General features: G+C 52.4%; 1 protein-coding gene across 6 annotated transcripts in view; it reads right to left on the bottom strand.

The window, feature by feature from the left end:
- Positions 1–266: 266 nt before the first annotated feature.
- Positions 267–20,759, bottom strand: part of Cars2 (cysteinyl-tRNA synthetase 2, mitochondrial) — a 31,197-nt gene continuing 10,704 nt past the window's right edge. For 3 of the 6 annotated variants that reach the window (XM_042055042.1, XM_038329160.1, XM_038329157.1), the window contains 10 exons: positions 18,590–18,673; positions 13,546–13,678; positions 12,781–12,914; positions 9,638–9,705; positions 4,829–4,895; positions 4,325–4,463; positions 3,702–3,825; positions 2,406–2,504; positions 695–910; positions 267–426 (listed from right to left, as the gene is read on the bottom strand). In XM_042055042.1, the coding sequence (XP_041910976.1) occupies positions 304–426; positions 695–910; positions 2,406–2,504; positions 3,702–3,825; positions 4,325–4,463; positions 4,829–4,895; positions 9,638–9,705; positions 12,781–12,914; positions 13,546–13,678; positions 18,590–18,673 (1,187 nt within the window). In that variant the 3' untranslated portion in view covers positions 267–303. Of the gene's footprint in view, positions 432–694; positions 911–2,405; positions 2,505–3,701; positions 3,826–4,324; positions 4,464–4,828; positions 4,896–9,637; positions 9,706–12,780; positions 12,915–13,545; positions 13,679–18,589; positions 18,674–20,759 lie in introns of all 6 variants that reach the window. The other 3 variants (XM_038329159.1, XM_038329161.1, XM_038329158.1) reach the window with 3 other exon arrangements.

Below are 20,759 nucleotides of genomic sequence, written 5' to 3'. Positions count from 1 at the left end.
CTGCTGCTCACTGTGGCCTCCTCTCTGCCTGCTGAGCCTCCCATCCTAGCGTGGCCTGGCAGCTGCATGCCTTAGTTAACAGGGAGTCTGCTCTTTGGTGCCCCTTGTGTCGTCTAGTCCTTTGTCATGGGGCCAGCTAGCCATGTCTAGGAACGTCTCCTGAACAGCTGCTGTGAACGTAGGAAGGGAATGTTGAGAATGTGGCCGTCATGGTCCTGCCCTACGAGCTTTCCAGGCACTGTGAACACACAGCAGGCGGCACAGGCTCACTTTACTGTTGGCTAAACAGCCACAATTGCAACTTTAATATAAAGTTTTCATCACAAGAGCAGGCGCCATGGCATGGCGGCACCTTATCCTCAACTTCCAGGTTTCTGTTGTGTCGTCCGTGGATCCAGCAGTTCCCAAGTGGAGGTTGTGTTGCCTCTGTCCTGAAGGAGAAGGCTCTGATAGGTCTGGCTCCCTCTTACTCAAGGAGACAGGTCAGAAAGTAAAGTTGGAGATAGCAGTGGGATGCCATGGGAGGGGGAGCCAGCTCCTTGCCCGCAGGGGTGGAATTTGGCAGTTTATATACCCTTACAGCTTATATACCCTGCCTCTCGCGTCCCTCTACCTCTGCCGTCTCTCTCAGAAACTGGATGACTGGCCACTGTCTTGTGACACTGGTGTCCCCTGTATTTGCAGTATTGCTGACCTTAATATTGATGCCATGGGTGGCGAGGTCCTGGCGCAGGGCATCGCATGCCGCTAACAAGGGCTGCCTCTCCTGAAGCTGCTGTCTCCGGGCCGCCCCAGTTGCCCCAGGTGTGGCCAGTGCGTACTGGCGGACCTTCAGCCTGAAGCGCACAAGTTCATCCACCACACAGTGCAGAGCTGCTGTGCCGCTGTCTCCTGAAACACGCTGAGCCTCCTTTAAATGAGACACTGTTAGTGAGTATGCCCAGCAAGGCGGGCTCCCCCGTCCACAGCCTGGAGACCACACTCGACTAGGTTCTGGGCTGAGACCTGCTTGGGTCTTGTCTTTATCGGTTTCCTAATGCTGGATCTTTCTAGGGAATCTTGGAGGGTGAATGAGGCTAGCACCAGACTGGCTCTGAGAAAGACTTCATTCTCTCACTGGCTCAAGTTAAGATGGTAACACCTACTTTAGTCCTGTCTAGGCCTCAGCAATAATTGTAGATGTGACAAGTATCGGCTGAATCCTGTCGTCTCAGGAGAGTCTAGCAGCCTAAGCCTTAATCACGAATGAAGACAACCCTTTACTGAGCTTCCATAAAGCCATCTGTCCAGCTGTACACTGGCTGATGGACCCAAAGCTGGACCCTGTTAAGGCAAAAACAAGCCAGCAAGAGGCCCTAGAAAGGACTACAGAAGCCTTGGCAGGAGTGCCACTACGGAGAGTTGACACTCTGGCTGACCTTGTTAGAGGCGTGGCATGGCTCCAGCCCAGTGTGTGGAGAATGCTTTGGGAGGGTGGCTCTGAGCCCTTGCCTTGTCCCTTCCAGAACAGCCCTAAAGCTGAAGGCACAGCAGAGTGAAATGAATGAGGAGGAATGGGGCCCTAAAGGGGACCCACAGTGACACTCATGCATGGGGCTAGAGAGTACCAGCAAAGTGATGTGTGCACAGAGGAGAGGCCACCCAGAGCGGAGCTGACCTGTGCAGCTACTGGGGGCTTCTCCCTGGTGAGAGAAGAGGGTAAACCAGGGCCGAGTGGAGCCATAGATAGGTGCAGTAGCCAACTTAGATATGACCAAGTGTGCTTGGATGCACACACCTCACCTGCACGGAGAGGGTGATGGGACACAATAGGGAACATGGCCAGCCCCAAAGCCATGCTTAACTGAACTGGAATTGAGTAGATAGGAGGCTTGTGTCTTCCTTGTGGACCAGGCTGGCTTCATAGGACCAAGGCCTCTCAACTTAGAAGGGAGAAGGGGGTTGTGGAGGAACCTGGTAGCCTTGCCCTGTCTATGTGATACAGCTGAACATCACAGGAGGGAACAACAGCCGTCACTACATAGGCAGACGGGACCTCCTACACAGCTGGCTTACATCAAGGTCTGGGAAGGCAGAATCTGCTGTGCAGGAACCACCACACAGGTGGGGAAGCCCAAGGGCCTCCTGCGACCAGAGAGATGCCTACTGTAGGGACAAGGGACCCACTCATGCCACTGCCATCTCTTATACGGCTCAGGGGAAATGTCTTCATGTGCACCTTTCTGTACCTGGAGTATCAGCTTGTAGACCCTAGGCTGACTCGCTCTGCCACAAGCTGGTCAGTGGTGGAGTGTCAGCTAACAGGCACCCCGCGCCTCCAGTGTGTAAGCCAGGGACTAGCCAAAGGAGAGGCCAGTGTGCGACAGGTCGGCAGTTTCAGAACACAGCATTTGAGATGGATGTACCTGTTGATTTGCCAGAGAAATCCCAATGGTCTCGAAAAACTGCTCAATGTAGGAGATGATGGCACCAAATACAGTGGGGCTTCTTGGGCAGCCAGCTTCCTGCAAGACGACGGATGAGGTCAGAGCGTTTCTGCTTTGGCTTCTGTGGGCTCTGGCAGTTAGGCTCACTGGCAGTTAGGCTACAGTCCAGGTGAGCCGGTACTGTGTGCCTCTGCCTGCCTTTTATACCACGGCAGTACCTTGCGAATCTAGGTCCTGTGGACTAAGCATAGCCACAGGTACAGTGCAGGGCATGGGAGAGGGAAGATAGTGGGAACTGTGGGTCTCGGATCTGAGCAGAAAACAAGGGAATCCTGGAAAGTCTGGTGTTTGTTGACTGACTCAGAGACCCTTGGAATGCCAAGCCTCATTCCTGGAATGGCAGTGCCAACCTGTTCCCTAATCAGCTTGTGTTCTCCTTCCCCCCAGAGGAGCCACCAGAGGTGGCCAAGTGGTGTGGGACTCACAGGAAGTGACCCTTGGAAATGAGAAGGTTAAGGGCAGGTTTCAGGAACTCTGGGATCACCCACAGCCAGCTTCCCTAAGGAAGGTTGGTTTGACCCCCTGCTGGCCTCCAGAGTATAATGGAGCCTGAAGAAGCTGGGACTGAATGCCCGGCCCCGTGGTGACCAGGCAAGGGACTAAGGGAAAGCGCCATGCATGGACATGGAACCCTAGACGCATGTCAGGACAGTGCCCACCTGTGCTGCTGACACTGTCACTCAAGAATCCAAAACTACAAGGCCACCTGGAGCCATCCCCCACAATGCTGGATCAGGTGGCCTGAGACCCAGTTGGGTGGCATCTGAGTCCAGGTCCCAGCAGACAGCTTCTCATTGTTGGGGTGGGGAGGTTCTTTTTGGAAAGAGGTGATGGGTCCCGGGGATTGAACTCACGGCCTTGTCTGAGCTAGGCAAACACTTGACCATTGAGTGACATAGTCAATCGACCTTCCTGTTCCAACGGTGCCTCTAGGCCACCAGGAAGGATACCCAGCACTCAGGGTGGCAGCCATACGACACAAGCATCTGCATATCAGGAGCTAGAGCTGATCCACCCGCTGCCATGTTCGTGTGTTTACTACTGAATGAAGGGAGCCAAACGTGTCACAACTGAGCTTGTGAGGTCTCACAGATGGGGGCTGCCCCCAAACTGCCAGCTTTGGGAGACAAGTGTAGATGGTTGTGGCATCAGTGGCCATTCCTTCCCTAGGACTAGCCCCCGCCCCCGCCCTGACATCCACAGCACTTACGTTACCTTCGAGACCGCCCTAAGCTGTCTGTTGGCTTGGTGCACAAGGTCCAGGATGGCGTTCACTGCCCTCGGCGTGTCAAAGTCATTGGCTAGTGCAGCCTTCACGGCCTTCTTGGTGATGCTCAGCCTGGAGTGAGATACGGGAGTCACCAGTGGCGACGAGGCAGATAAGGGGCTCTCCAGCAGCCCTCTGACGCCCTAGGCTGGCCTGCCACCAACCCTGAATACAGACATTTTTCCCCCAGAAGTAAAAACATTTACTATTTTGTAACAAAATCTCTAGCTACCTCCTTAGCCAAATAAACTCTTGAGCGAAGGCAGCCTACCCACAATGAGTGCACAGCAGCCACCTGGGTGATTCTGTAATAGTCAACTGTAGATGTGACAGCCCCTCCCCATCAAATGTGGCAATTGTGAGCCACTGGACCAAGGCGGAAACATGCCAACTCTAGATGACCACAGCGTGCAGGGCTTAGGAGCAGAGGGAAGCGGGGATGATGAGATGCTAGCTCCTGAGGGGCTGACAGCTGGCAGGAGGGAGGCTGCCTCATTCAGGTGCTCCTGGTGGCCTCTTAGCTCTAGCTACCTGTCCCTGAAGTGGCAGTGAGTGGGTAGGACCTGCTTACCTCTCCCACAGCACATCCTCGCCAACAGGGCCACAGGTCAGCTGCCCTCTAACATAGGCTCGTGCATCCTCTACAAAAGAGGTCAGCCCCAGCAGGACGTGCTTGGCTTCCAGCAGGGTACTGTCACTGTAGTCAATGGCTGCAAAGGAAGGGATGGTCACCGAGGAAATGCCCAGTGGGCCCTGAAGCACACAGTACCTGAGAAACCAGTGGAAGACAGCGCCGTGGTCAAAGGGCTACCTGAGCATATGGGCCCTGCCCCTTAACAGGTTCCAGCCAAAGCTGTCCTGGAACCTTCTGGGCAGCAGGGCTCACACAATGACATGTGCATAGGTGGGTAGACAGAACAGTCAGCTCTGGAAGAGCAGCCTTGCCTTGGGCACTGAGCTTGTGTTTCCCAGGCTCACTTCTCCAATAAACCTGGGGCAAGCCAGCAAGCACACTGCCTTGATAGGCTTGACACAGACCTACATTCTGCCTCCCCAGGCACGAGAGCCAGCTCACCTGACCTATAGCTGGTGCGCATGCAGAAAAGCCGGAAGACGTCGGGGGAGAAGGTCTGCAGGAAGTCCTAGAAACGGAAGACAGCAGCTGTCACTCAGGATTGTAGCACCGGCCGTGGTGATGCAGAAGAGTACAGAGGGCACGAACTGGGAGGTGTTCGCCCAACCCTCACCATCACTGATTCCCCAGGAACTTGTGCATCGTTCACCCCATTCTCACGGCCATCTTCATACCCAACACTTCTGCGGACAGCCTGGGAAACAAGTTCTACTACTGGAGCCCCGCACCTGACATTGGCATGAGATGGGCAGCTGTTACCAGGGGGCCTGGTGACTGACGGGAACAGTGTGCACAACGGGAAGAGAAGAGAGTACGACAGCTCTTGTGAGGTCAGAACAAGCTGACACCCAGACTCAGGGTTGGACTGCCCAGCCCATGTGATGGCACTGTTCCCTGACCACTGACAATGCTCTAATTTTATGACACCCAGCAGGTACCTCCCTGCTGGGTACCTTGGAATTATTGACTTGACTTGAAAGCCTCCTCCCTGAAAACCAGCTTTCATATTACCAGGAGGCACTACACAGGCTTCCAAAGGAGGGAGGCAACCAATGGTATAGCCAGCTATGATTCCCACGGACCACAGGAACCAAGCAACCAATGGTATAGCCAGCTATAATTCCCACGGACCACAGGAACCCAGAAACCAATGGTATAGCCAGCTATGATGCCCACGGACCACAGGAACCCAGCAACCAATGGTGCTAGCCAATTATGATGCCCACAAATCATAGGAACCCTAAGGGTGCAATAGTGATGCCCAGCCTTGGAATTAACCAGCAACTCTTCTCAGCTGGACGTAGGCCTGCTTGGCACTGGAAACCTAGCCAGCCATGTAGGGCTAATGAAGTCACAGATTTGGAGGGGAACCTAAACCACCTACCTCTTTATGACACCAGCACAATCCCTAACTACATTCTAAATATTTGTCCTTATGCTCACAGCTAAGTGTAATTCTCACCCCTCATCAAGGAAACTTCTCTTTGTAATGGACAGAGATCATAACAGAAGGAGCCCAGTTTCAACCGATCAATCTACAACACAGCTCCTACATCCAAGGCTCAGGGATCATTGTGGAAGACTAGGCAGAAAAAGTTGTGGAGCCAGAGGAAGAGGGATCTTGCCGTAAGACCGAGTCTCCTGAAAAATCGCAGAAGCTACAGCTATGAAGTCTCACAGATGACTGTCAACACATGAGCTGAACAAGCACGACAAGGGACATGCTAACGTGGACAGGCAAGAGCCCAGGAAGCCTCAACCATACACAAAGGACGACAGCAACTAAGGGATGCTGTGAGCAGGAGAGACCGTCTTCCCAGGGAGGAGCGCAATACCAGCGGTCAGCCCTAAAACACACATACAAGTAACATTCAGACTGAGCTGACTGTAGTTATAGAAGCATACACATATGTAACAAAGGAATAGAGGCCATGATTTGATTGGGGGAGGGTGGTGGATGGAGGAAAGGAAAGAGGGAGATGAGGGAAATAATGTAATTATAATCTCAAAAAATTATTTTAAAAGTATACAACCAATACAATTATAAAATGAGGTGAAGGACTGGAGACATGGCTCAGAGGTTCTGAGTTCAATTCCCAGCAACCACAAGGTGGCTCACAACCATTCATAATGAGATCTGGCGCCCTCTTCTGGCATAAACTTTAAAAAGCAAAATAAAATGAGATGAAAGTTGCCACCATGGGAGAGAATTTGGGAAAGGTGAGCAGAGAACAGAGGCTCCACTCAAGACACCCAGCAAGCCCTCCCCACGTGGGGCCGGGAGTCCTGGAGACCCCTTATGGAGCAGAGTGGAGGCAAGGAATGCAGGGGGGAAACGAAGCAGGCACTTTCACTTCACCCCTGCCAGGTTGGCTGTCAAACAGTCCAGAGCCAGTGCCCGGAGACTTCCCTCGACAGTGGTCTCTGTGAGCCACAGCTGGTTCACAGAATTGTCCCTCACTGATCTCACTCCCTCATCAGTGGCTGGCGTGAACGAGCATGCACGGTGGCGGCGGCTGCTCAGGTCCCAGAACTTCCTGGGAGGTGCAGGGCCACAGCGTGGGTAGGCACAGAGATGGCCTCTGTCCATTCGATGGATGAAATGAATTTGATCATGAAGAAATGGTCCAGTCCAGGACTGCTCAGCAGTAACCCGAGCAAAGCAGGAATGCACCACAGGGCAAGGGAGTTGGCACTCCCTCCCCAAGCTGCAGTGGGCTTACATACGAGTGTGTGTATGTATGTGTCTGAGTGTGTACAAGTGTATGTGCACATGTATGCATATACACAAGTGTGTGTGCACGTATGAATGTAGGTGCGTGTGTCTGAATGTCAGTGCACATGTGCACGAGTGTATGTGTACATGTATCCAAGCATACATGAGTGTATGTGTGGCTTCATGTCCCATGCAACCTTGGTGAATAACAGCCCTGTAATTTAAGTTCTACCTCCTGTGTGCGCTTCCCATTATTATTTTTTTATAAGATTTATATATTTATTATGTATACAGTGTTCTGTCTGTCTGTATGCTTGCTGGCCAGAAGAGGGCACCAGATCTCATTACAGATGGCTGTAAGCCACCATGTGGTTGCTGGGAATTGAACTCAGGACCCGAGTTCATCTCTCCAGCCCTGCTTCCCCCCATTATGAGAGTGCTCTGTCTCTTGTCCAAGTCCTCGCCAGGAGCCTGGCCGGCTCTGACCACCCTGTCCAACATGTAGCACACGCTGCGAGGCATGACTCAGTCAGGTTGTGTCCTGTTTGTCCCCATCTGTCAGTGTGGAAACAACCAGCATCCTGATGGACATGAGACTGGATGAGCGGAGACGTCACTGGCATCAGCATGGATGTGTCACCACACACAGCACGCTACGGTAACACATCAAGACCGTGGGCTCTGCTCTGAGCCCTGCTCTAGAAACCAGTCTTCTCTATCAGTGACCTCCCATGTGTCACTGAACACTCCCTCCATGCCACTGGACCCCTGCTCCCACCGCTTCTTCCAGAAGCATCTGTCTTGCCTTACCATTTCTGGGAAAGGCTTGGGCTCCTTCGCCAGACACAGTATAGGAAGGTGGGAAGTGTGCACATGTGAAAATGCTACCTGCTCTGGAAGGGGCTTTTGCCTGCTGCTCTCCAGATGATCCCTCTGGTTCATCCTGGCTGAGTGGGATGACCCTGACTCCCAAAACAAAAGGACTGAATTCACAATGCACCAAACACATCTTCAACTCACGCGAGTCTAAAAACAACTGAAAGAGGCATCACAGAACCCTGGCCATGAGAACCCCGCAAGACATGGGGGCACTAAAGCCCCAGGTAGAAGGAGGCAGGGAGCAAGGCAACCCAGCTCAGATCCTGAAGCTCCTGAGAAAAGAAGGAGGTCAAGCCTTCCATCATGGAAGGATCTGGTGGTCACCTCTAACAGTTGCCAGACACCACCACTGAACATCAACCTGGGGAAAGCAAAGCAGCACCTGTGACGTATTCCCACCACCGTGCCCCCCCAAACAGAACCATGCCTGTGATGTGTTCCCACCACCGTGCCCACCCCGAACAGAACCATGCCTGTGACGTGTTCCCACCACCGTGCCCACCCCAACAGAACCACGCCTGTGACATGCTCCCCCTACCATGTCCCACTCTGAGCTGCTGAGAACCAGCAGGTAAGGGACAGCACTGGAAGTGGCATCAGGTTCTTCCTTTAAAGGACATTTCCAGTAGCCCTGGTCCCCTCCCCGTAGAGTAACAGGAGGGGGGGGGTCCAGTGACCCTCTTAGTGCAGAAGAGCCCTGCACTCTGCAAGATGCCCCGCCCTCCCACCCAGCTCAAGCCCTTCCCCTTGGCTGATGTCAGCCAGGGTGACCTGCGGCAGGTGGCAGGTATTATATCTCTGTGCTTTTCTCTTGTGGCTCTGTCTTTGGCCATTATAATTTTCAGGCTCCAGCTAAAGCGCATTCAAGGGGCAAAGAGACAGTCTTGGGTGCACAGCAAACAACAAAGCAACAACTGCACACACGGGCCGCTTCTCATCTCTTAGCAGGAGCGTTGATCTGACCGAGAACTTCCCAGGAAGGCACCTGTCACTCTGTGAAGGGTACTCCCCCCGTCCCCCATTCTGGGTTTGGGAGGCAGGAGCCTGGGAAGCATTTAGGAGTGCTGCCCTGGTCCACTTATTCACCGATTCAAGTTAAACTTGGCACAAAGACCAAGGAGGCTGGAACTCAAGCCACTTAGGAAGTGCTTGCTCTTCAGCCCCTCACAAAGGTGATGCTTGAAAGGAAACTTACAAGAGGGAAGAGGAAGAAAGATGCAGGGGCTGAGAGAGGCTTTGAGCATGGAGGACCCAGGCTGGATTCTCAGCACCCACATGGAGGCTCACAGCCCACAGCTGTCTGGAATTCGAGTTCCAGGGGATCCAACGACTTTTTCCGGCCTCCACAGGCACCGCATGCATACACAGATGTATGTACACTCATACACACAAAATAAAAATAAATAAATCTTTCAAGAGAGAAAGGGAAGAGATGCAATTCTGGGAAGAGGAGAGGAAAGGCAGGACCACGGCAGAAGCAGAGCAGGAAAGAAGAGCAGGCCTGAAGGGGATGACGTGGGTCCCGGGGGGTGGCCTATGAAGAGCTAGGACAGACTGAGTCTGATGTTGCGGTTTTCATCCCCAGAAGCCCCTAAACCACTTAAGCAGTCATCAGTCACTCCACTTGCAGAGGAAAGCACACTGCCTAATGTTACCTTAATGGTGATGTAGTTTTTTAAGGATTTGGACATTTTTTCTTCGCTGCCTTTCACATGCAAATGCCCTGAAACAAAAAGAAAAGTGTCCCCTCTGAGTTGGGTGAGGAGAGCCCCCTACAGTTACAGCCTCTCCCAGGCAACCCTGAGCTCCACCAGAGCTGGCCTGGTCGCCCTGAGTTGGGCAGACACCCCCCCACACACACACACACACACCCGCACAGTGAACAGGACACCAGAGCGGAGTTCTGTTTCTCTATCCACAGCCCTGAGCCAGCACACAGCGGGGCCCATGGAGCCATGAAGCTTGTGGTTCCCCCAATATATAGGGCAGTAACCCAAACCTACAGGTACCTGCACCTGCAATGTGTGCTGTGTGCAGCCCTCCGGGACAAGACTGCTCATGGGGGTACAATAACGGGCCCACTCGGCCCCCAGCCATCAGCCAGCATGACGGAGAGCATAGCCTCCTCGCCCATGTGTTCTTGCCCTGTTTGGAAACACTGATGTAACTGGCTGGTCACCTGCCACTGGTCACCCAGGTTTGGGGTGTAGCTGTCAGCTTTTCTGCTTCAGCTGTCTTCCCACAGGTACAGGCGGAAAACCAAACCCCCTCAGTGACCTCCTAACCTGGGGTGTACCCCAACGAGGCTCATCTCCAGAGGAGGGTCTTGCTGTCCCAGACAGATGTTGCCCTCTTTTCCAAATGCACCTTCGCACGGAGGGTGCTGCAAAATGGATCTCCCTGGGAACTTATTAAAAACGTGCCCTCTCCAAAGAAACATAACTGTGAGCCTTAATTCTACATACGTCACAGAGGATTGACAGGAGCTGGAAAATGAAATGCCCCGGACGTCAAGAACAGGACGGTCGGCACGTACCAGGCCGGCAGCCTCCCTCTGGACTTCCTGGCGATGTAGGCAGCGTCACCAGAGCACCCCTGCATTTACTGTCACCCTACATGGCGCCATGGCTCCCACATCCACTTCCTAGAACTGCATTTCCATATGTAGACGCTTGTGTCTGGTACCCCATAACCTGACCACTGCCAAGCCTGCCTCGCCTACCCGGGCTGTCATCTGGAAGAGCGGTGCTGACCTGGTGACCTTCAGCACGCGCAACGTGTGCGGTCTCCTGCTCATCACTCATCCCCGTGACACCACCACACTCAGAGCCGGGCTCATTCCCACCTCTGACCTGCTTCTGGAAACCACGGTCACTGCCAATCCACTGGGTTCTTTGGGTTTTGTTGTTATTGTTGGAAGATGCTGGTCCTTTGAGACAAGTCTCTCTAGGTATTCCTGGCTGCTCTAGAACTCACTATGTGGACTAGGTTGGTCTCAAGCTCACAGTGATCCACCTGCCTCTGCCCCTTCCGCAGTGCTGGACCTAAGAACTTCTCCCCAGCAGGTGCTATGCTGACCTCGGAGGGAGAAGAATCATTAATGGTATCCCCCACTGTGAACTCTATCTGCTATGATACCAACCTGCCAGGCAAGGTGTGCCCACTGGAGAAACAATGGCATAAAGGTTATGGTAACCTGTGGCAATAGTATAGGAGAACATCTCTTATATTCAAAGACAATGGAACTTTTACTGAACCTCACAGCCAAGTTAATAATATACCTTGAGGTCACTTAAGACAGCCAGAAATCCTACTGTGTACTCAGACTGTTTGTTTAACCTGTCTTTAAGAGAACAATGTCAAAACTAATCTAACCTGCTTTGGGTTCCTTGTGTAATCCACTTTCACAACCTAAGCTAATGCATAGCTTTAATCGTAAGTTATGTATGCTTCCATGCCCCTGACCCAAAGAGCAATGCATATGTGTGTGTGTGTGTGTGTGTGTGTGTGTGTGTGTGTGTGTGTGTTAGAGTAATCACTTGCTAAAAAGAGCAAGCAGGTCAAAAGGGACGTTGTTCAAGAATAATGATTGTATGTGTTGGAACGGCACACAGATATCTCTGCGGTAGAACTGAGCGTTTCAGGACCAGTGGTGGTTAGCGGGAGGAAATGACCTACCTACCCCCTTGTAAAACTCTGTTAATTTCCTAATGTATCCCTCACTCCTTCCCCAAGTGACCCAACACAGTCAGAGCAAACCCCTTGGTAGACACACAAAACACAGGTTTCACAGTCAGACATACAACAGACTCCAGACAAGTCAGAAACCACCAACTTAGGCACAGACAGATGGAAGAAGACACAGGGAGAGGAGTGGAGAACTCAAACTCGGGCTTTTCCTGTCAAATTTACCCAAGAGGAAGAGCTGAATTTTTGTCCCTTCGCTGTAACATTGATGCGTTCCGGTGCCTCTGAGATTCTCTTTAATGCATTTAATCAGTGCAGTAACAGAGCACTTTCTGATTGGATCTGAGGCCTGCTCCACAGGAGGGAATTTGTGCCCAGTGCTGTATGCCTGGTCAAAAGCTCATGGCTAGGGGTCACAGGCCTTAGCAGAGAGCCTGCTACTGTTGGTTTGATGAACAACACCACATCAATCTGTCTTCTGAGCATTTATGTTAACACACAAGGGTCAGCGCTGCTCTCAGTGAGGGCTAGAGGAGCTGCTCTCTGCAGTGGGTAGCGGCCAACATCCTAGGGATACGTGACTGTCAATTACACAGCCCCAGTGGGAGATCTTTCTGCAGTGGGCAATGGTCGATGCAGCCACAGTGCTAAGGATAAGTGACTGTTGAGTACCTAGCTCTAAATGGGAGATCTAGACCCTCAAGGCTCAAGAAAAAAAAAGAAAAAGAAAAAAATTAGAAAAGATTAGAAAGAATCTTAGAGGCAGAAGGGGGTGAGGGGTGCTGTGAAATGGAAATGTCCTCTGGACAGGATGCGGCTGTTGCACGCACGAGCTTGCTGCAGCCATGGTTACCGACACAAGACTGACACAAGGTGAAGCCAACAAGATCAGTCAACACTGACTGGACTTAGAGACCAAAGAAAAGAAGCGGTAGGCCAGAGTGTGTGTATGACCAGTACGGGAGAGATCAAGAAGAAGGAGAGATACCCTACAGAAACCCAAACGAGGATGTCAGTCAAGCCCGCCTGCCACTCTGCCAGTGGATCTGGGTGTTTCCAATACGCAGAGTGGGCAGAGTTGGCAAGTAAGTGTGCCTCAAGCCGCACTTACCAGAATGTAGGAAGTAGTTTCCCCACTGCTGACTCTGGTGGAAGACCTCACTCTGTGCTATTTCGTTCTCGTGGTGTGGGAAAGCCAAGTCTATGCCGCCCGTGTGGATGTCCAGTTGGCTCCCAAACACTTCGCTGCAGGGCAGAGTGCAAGCTTGTGTGAGCAGCCTCATCATCAGGGCCTACACCTCACAGTCACCCCAGAAACAATCCCCCAGCCTCACCATCAGGGCCCACACCTCACACTCACTCCAGAAGCAATCCCCACAGCATAAAAATGCAGTTCTGTTCACTGCGCATGGATCTACCAGGCTGACCGGGAGGGAGGGGGCCAGCTGAAGCTGTCACCAGAAGCCTCGGGAGAAACAGGGTTGTCTGAGGACAGGGAGGGTGGCCCGACGCTCCCAGCTGGTGGAGGGCTATCCTCCACCAGACCAAAGTAGATTCTGGACTCTGGAGAGGTGGGCTGTCCAGGGCACATACATGTCCTCAAAATGGCCTTTCAGAAGTGTCAAACCTAGCTAAGGGCCTCGTGACCCGGCCCTTGCACTTACCTGCTCTGAGGCCTGAGCCACCAGTGACGGAGCCTGTTCTGCTAGCAGCAGAGTAAACAAGAAGGCTGGGCACACCCCACACTGGGCCGGGCATTCCTCCTCATGGCCCCCAGCAGCTGCCCTCCAGCCTCTAGACTGCTCTCTCCCACAGCCAGGCCACCCTGTCACACCTGGCTTGAACACTTGAAACCTGGGAACTCCTGGGGCCTTACCTGGCCATGGCAGAACACTCGATATGCCAACCGGGCCGGCCGTCCCCCCATGGCGAGGTCCAGAACACCTCCTGAGGCTTAGCTGCCTTCCACAGGGCAAAGTCGCTAGCGTGCCGCTTGTCAGAGTCAACTGCTGGTGACAGAGGGTTGACAAGTGAGAAACCTTGGTGCGGCACTGGCCACCTGTGTTCCAGCTGGTGTTCCAACTGTATATGCATTGCTTTTATTGGTTGATGAAGAAAGCTGTTTCAGTCAATGGCTTAGCAGAGTAAAGCCAGGTGGGAAATTAGAACAGAGATATAGAGAAATAGAAGGCAGAGTCAGAGAGACGCCATGTAGCTGCTAAAGGAGAAAGATACCGGAATCTTACCGGTAAACCACAGCCTCGTGGTGATACATAGTTTAATAGAAAATGGGTTAATTTAAGATATGAGAGCTAGGTAGGAAAATGCCTAAGCTGTTGGCCAAAACAGTTTCATTCATCAACCAATAAAAGCAACACATATCCAGAAGGACATCCCGCATCACCAGCCAGACGATGGCATGTTCCCTCTATGCAAACCTCACGCCTGTTACTAACGTGCTCCACTCTTTCCCAGTGGGGCAGCAGGACTAAAGCCTCCAAGTCAATAAGCAGAGCAGAGGCGTGGTATCCACGAAGTCTGGTCACAGAGGTCACAGCTGAGCCTGCAAACACCAGGGCACTCGCTGCCAAGGGACCAGATCCTAGTACCCAGCCGGTTCTGTTCAGTCACCTTTGAGTGACTGAGTTCCTAAGTGACATTTTTTACAATGACAGCAATCCTACTGAGGGCAAAAGTGGCCATCACAGAGGGACATCAGGATAGAGGACAGGAAAAGTAAGAAGAGGACGAGCAAGCAGAGCTGTGTTGGTTTCCCTGGACAAACTCTGTCGTGTCTGAAATGCCACACAGTCATATCCAATTCACTGTCTCGTGGCTATCATTGGGTTTGCTGTCCCTGTTTACACTGACAGAAGTGATGTCACTGGGTTAATCTGAACCTCTGCCCCACAATGCCATGTGTGTACTGAGCACAGCACAAGGTGGGGTCCACTGGGAATCGCAGACTAGTGAATAGGACTGGCACGGGCATGGGAAGGCTGGAGAATCTCAGAGGGGTTTGCCGCACGCTGATGTGGGGCCAAGTTGGCAGGAACAGACAGGAGTTCAGCAGGGCGGCAGAGACAAATCCCACTGAGCAAATGGGGATGGAGGATGGTTCTTCAGAGTAATGGCAGGGGAGATGCGGGGGCGGGGGTGATGCAGGAGAAACGTTATACGTGGGCACACACAACACTGAGAGACAAGCACAGTGCCAGGGACCCACGTGTGGGTCGTGCAGCCGCTTGGGATGGTGAGCAGGAGAGGCAAGCACTGTCACCAGGGAGAGGTGGCTCCCAAACAGCAAGAGCTGGGCAGGGATAATACAGCGCAAGAAACCCAGTGCCAGGGCCACCTCTCTTCACTAGAGCAACCGCAGTGCCAGGGCCACCTCTCTTCACTAGGGCAACCGCAGTGCCAGGGCCACCTCTCTTCACTAGGGCAACCGCAGTGCCAGGGCCACCTCTCTTCACTAGAGCAACCGCAGTGCCAGGGCCACCTCTCTTCACTAGGGCAACCGCAGTGCCAGGGCCACCTCTCTTCACTAGGGCAACCGCAGTGCCAGGGCCACCTCTCTTCACTAGGGCAACCGCAGTGCCAGGGCCACCTCTCTTCACTAGAGCAACCGCAGTGCCAGGGCCACCTCTCTTCACTAGGGCAACCGCAGTGCCAGGGCCACCTCTCTTCACTGGGGCAACCGCAGTGCCAGGGCCACCTCTCTTCACTAGAGCAACCGCAGTGCCAGGGCCACCTCTCTTCACTGGGGCAACCGCAGTGCCAGGGCCACCTCTCTTCACTGGGGCAACCGCAGTGCCAGGGCCACCTCTCTTCACTGGGGCAACCGCAGTGCCAGGGCCACCTCTCTTCACTGGGGCAACCGCAGTGCCAGGGCCACCTCTCTTCACTGGGGCAACCGCAGTGCCAGGGCCACCTCTCTTCACTGGGGCAACCGCAGTGCCAGGGCCACCTCTCTTCACCGGGGCAACCGCAGTGCCAGGGCCACCTCTCTTCACTAGGGCAACCGCAGTGCCAGGGCCACCTCTCTTCACTAGGGCAACCGCAGTGCCAGGGCCACCTCTCTTCACTGGGGCAACCGCAGTGCCAGGGCCACCTCTCTTCACTGGGGCAACCGCAGTGCCAGGGCCACCTCTCTTCACTGGGGCAATTGCAGTCACCGAGCAAGACCCACTTCTGTGTCCTTCCTGTTGGGTTACTGCTACAATTCAAAATGCAAAGAAAGCTGGAAAGCCTTGTTCCGAAATGGCACATCGGAGTGGTGGAGCCCATCATGACACCAGAAGGGCTCGGTGCCTTTGCTTTGCTAAATGCCAATCCCCAATTTTAAACCTTTACTCACGCTGTGCTTTTGAATAAGGCAGTGACTTCCAACAGTGCTGCCCTGGGAGTACAGACGGGCCGGGGGAGTTGTTACTCCCTGCTGGGGACGCTGGCAACTTCTCACAAAACCAAACAGGTTTTTCATATGACACAGCCATCATGCTCCTGGGAGCTTACCCAAGATACCGAAAACATTCACATAAAACCCTGCACGTGGGTACTCACAGCAGCCTTATCCCCAACTGCCCAAACATGAATGCAGTTAAGATGGACCTCAGTAAGCAGATAGACTAAGAATTAACTCCAGCACACAGACACTGGGCACACAAACAGTAGAGCATCCATTATTCAGTATCAGTGAGAGACACGCTACCAAAGCATGCTAAGACCTACAAAGCTTCAAAGTATGTCACTAGCTGGGCATGGTGGCCATGCCTCTAACGCCAGTACTCAGGAGGAGGAGGAGGAGGAGGAGGCAGGAGGAGCTCCTCAAGATCAAGGCCACCTTCAGCTACATAGTATCAAGCAAGACTGTCGCCAAAAAAAAAAAAAAAAAACAAACCACAAAAGCCTGTTACTAACAGAAAGAAGCTGACCTGGAAAGGCTTGGGCTGAATGTGTGCAATTTGGCAACATTCTGGAGAAGCAAAGCAGCGGATGGTGAAAAGTTCACCAGGGCTGAGGTAGCAGAGACAGGAAAAACATGGAGCACAGATGTCTCATGGATGGGAAACCATCACATGGGATCATGTCACGTGGGAACACACGTGGCATTTGTCCAGACGTGAGAGAGGCTGTGCAGGGGAGGAGGCCCAGTGGGAACTCTCTGACTTCACTCTGGTGAGCTGTAAACCCCAAGTGGCACTGAAAAAACAAAGCCTGTAGAAATAAAACCAAAAGCTGTGCCTGGTGGCATACATCTACGCCCAGCACTTGAGGGTAAGAGTGGGACCTGCAGTTCCAGGGCGCCCTCCGATGTGCAGCAAGTTCCAGATTGGCCTAGGCTACCAGAGACCCTGTCCCCACAAACCAGATACAAAGCAACAAAACTAGCTTGCTTCTGCTGGGTCTTACAACTCTCCCAAAATTTCTTCCTGGAAGGCACAACCCAAGCCTGCCTCACACCATAGCCCATGGGTACGGGGATCCCAGAATGCTCCACCGTGGATTGGGTAAAAGTAGCATATTTCTGAGAGCCAAGTAAACAAGATGTACGGTGATACGCACCTTTAATCCCAGTACTTGGCCTCACTCTGAGGCCAACCTGGTCTACCGAGCAAGTTCCAGGACAGCAAGGGCTACAGAATGAAACTCTGTCTCAGAAACAAATAATAAAGGCTGGAGAGATGGCTTAGAGATTAAGAGCACTGGCTGATCTTCCAAAGGTCCTGAGTTCAATTCCCAGCAACCACAGGGTGGCTCCCAACCATCTGTAATCTGTAATCAGATCTTGTGCCCTCTTCTGATGGGCAGGCAGAGCACTGTATATATAATAAATAAATCTTTAAAAAATAAAGTAAATAATAAAAATTTTAAATTAGATTGGTGATGAATGTGTTATCCACCAGTCTCTATCCATAGACACTCAGAGTTGGAATAAGCCTATAAATTAATTACCAATCTGTAAGAAGCACAAGGTCTAGAGAGAAATCCATGTAACACATCAAATCTCACTGAGCAAACGGGGGGGGGGGGGGGGGGGGACAGTTCTTCAGAAGAATGGCAGGAGGAGATGTGGGGAAGGAATATAGGAGAAATATAGAAGACTTTAGAATACAAAGCAGTCAGGGACCCATGTGGGTCATTTATAGCAGTAACTTGAAGGCATGTGCACTATGCTCAGCATCCTTAATTTAAATTTAGTTCTACATGCTTTTTATTTCTTCTCCATAAAAATTACTTTGACCAGCAGGTGGCGGTGGCACATGCCTTTAATCCCACCTCTCGGGAGGCAGGAGCAGGTGGATCTCTGTGAGTCTGAGGCCAGCCTGGTCTACATAGTGAGTTCCAGGACAGACAGGGTTGTCATACAAACAAACTCTGTCTCAAAAAAAAACAAAAAAAACAAAAAAAACTTAGACCTAACAAAATGGTTGAAGCCCAAACAGCACAGTACACTAACAGATGCCGGGAATTTAGTATATAGCAGCAAGCAGCAGAAGAGGGTCACACTGTGACAGCATGTATGATGTCCCATGCAGAGAAAATTCCAAAAGAAGGAGAGGGAGCAAATAGCACGCCTGGGTCTTCGGCAGTCTTGTCTATTCACGGAGATGAATTAACCTCCCAGCACGCTAACGACCCCAAGTCAGCCCACGTCTTCCCTGCTCCAGATCAAACCTCAGAACCCCACACTCTGAGGCTGAGGCCCGCAGGACACCAGCCGTCACCCACCTGGCTCTGGTTCTGGGGCTGCAGAGGCCCATAGGACACCAGCTGTAACCCACCTGACTCTGAGGCTGAGGCCCACAGGACACCAGCCGTTATCCACCTGGCTCTGGGGCTGAGGACCACAGGACACCAGCCGTCACCCACCTGGCTCTGGGGCTGCAGAGGCCCGCAGGACACCAGCCGTCACCCACCTGGCTCCGGGGCTGCACCGGGAACCACATTGACGAGCCTGCCGTACTTGTCCCCTCGTGCTTGCAGATCGAAGTAGACGCTGCCTGTTTAACATAAACAGTTAGGAGCTCAGCACTTCCCTGTCTGCGGCAGCCACATCTGTAGTCTAACAACTCACAAGGAGTTACAGTTTCAGCACAGACTGCACACGTGTGTGCGCACACGTTTGCATACGCAACATACATTACCACACAAATAACACACACACACATAGAGACACTACCCAGGCATCTTCCACACCAACAATGCCTACACACTGCATGCACCTCCAGGATTATTCTGAGATGCCTGTCACAGGGGTGGGCTTTGAGGTCTCAGATAGTCAAGCGAGGCCCAGTGTCACCCTCTCTTCCTGCTGCCTGTGGATCCCGATGTAGAACTCTCATCCCCTCTCCAGCACCAAGTCTGCCTGCATGCTGCCATGCTTCCTGCCATGAAGATAACGGACTGAACCTCAGAAACTATAAGCCAGGCCCGATTAAACACTTTATAAGACTTGCTGTGGTCATGGTGTCTCCTCAGCAATAAAACCCTAAGATACAGATATGCTTGGAGATGAATAGCCCAGGTGAGCCTGACAGGATGGAACAGTCTCCAGGGGCCCTTCCACGTCTCAGCGCTTATGAAGATTCCTCAACAGAGAATAGCAACATGGTAACTCTGAGGTAAGAGTGTGAGCTGTGAAGCAGGTGTTCAAATCCCCAGCACCCACAAAAAAACCCAGGTATGGCTGCACAGGCGTGCAACCTCAGTGCTGGGGGGGGTAAAGGCAGGTATATCCTGGGAGCTTGCTGACCAGCCAGCCAGCTTAGCTGAGGAGAAACCCTCTCGGAAAGTAGGGAGGAAGGGAATGGAAGCCACCACGGTGTGGGTCAAGCACAGGTCCCTGGTCTTCCTGCACACTGGTGTCTGGTGACCCACACCGCTGCCTGTTCTGGAGGAACAAATGCTGTGGTCTCCTAGGACACAATCACCTAGGTGCATGGGCCTTTGGGTGTCATCCCTACCCAGTCGGTTGGGCAGTATGATGATGCTTCAGTACCAATACTGAAATGATGTTACTGGAGTTCTCCCAGCTGTGTGGTCAGCTCCAGACCACATGCGCCCTCCACCCATCACCTATGTGGGAACACTGTTACCCTGGCTTCTCGACATATTACATGTGGGAGGAGAACAGGAAGCTATCCAGGAATCTGTTTCAAGAACTTTCCTGGAGGAAGAGACCAGCGAGAGGCTTCCAGATGGCTGGTGAGGCTACTGGAGCCATGGCCACATATCAGGCTACGAGGTGCCCAGGCCGCTGTGTGCAGGTGGAGGCAGCAGCTCCCAGAGTTCTCCCAGCATAACAACTAGCAACCAGAGGACAGGCGACCAGCTAGAAATAGAGCATTTGTTTAAAGCCAAGTGAGGCTGTTTTACCTGATATCTGGTTAAGTGGTTCTGCAGACTGTGAAGACTGCTAGAGACTTCTTATAAATGCTCGACTGGGCAGGCTGAATACGTTGTTTCATAGCATTTAACATGCCTACATTACAGTAGCGTGTGCACACACACCCCCAAAATTGAAATAAGACCACAGCGAACATCTGCACAGATACCCCCAGACTCCACAGGGGGTCAGGACTAGCTTGCCTGTGTTCTGTGGTTGTAAGAGAAAGCTGAAGCAAGGCCCCAGGCAGCTGGAGACTGGCTTGGTAGTTAGAGAGCTCCTGCAGGTCCAAAAGCTCTAGCAAAGTCCGAGCACCCACCCTGGAAGCTCACATTTTGCCTGTAACTCCAGCTCCAGGGGATTGGATGCCCCTCTCTGACCTATGTACTGCATTCATGTATCAACCCCCCTAACCCACACACATAACTATTCAATTTAAAATGATAAAAAAAAAAAAGAATCTGAAAAGAAGAATAGATCAGTAGTCAAGAGTACTTGCTGGTCTTGCAGAGGACCCACAGTGCCTGAAACCCACACTGGGCAGCTCACAGTTGCCTGTAACTACAGCAGCGGGGGAGTCTCACCCTTCTTCTGGCCTCCATGTGCAACAACACACAAGTGCATGCACACGCATAAATAAAAATAAAAAATTTAAAAATGACCTAGACAGACTTGCTCAGCACCACAGGAACCCACAAGAA

This window comes from Arvicola amphibius, chromosome 4 (genome assembly GCF_903992535.2).
Source record: "Arvicola amphibius chromosome 4, mArvAmp1.2, whole genome shotgun sequence".
NCBI lineage: Eukaryota > Metazoa > Chordata > Mammalia > Rodentia > Cricetidae > Arvicola > Arvicola amphibius.
This window is presented reverse-complemented; position numbering and strand designations above follow the sequence as displayed.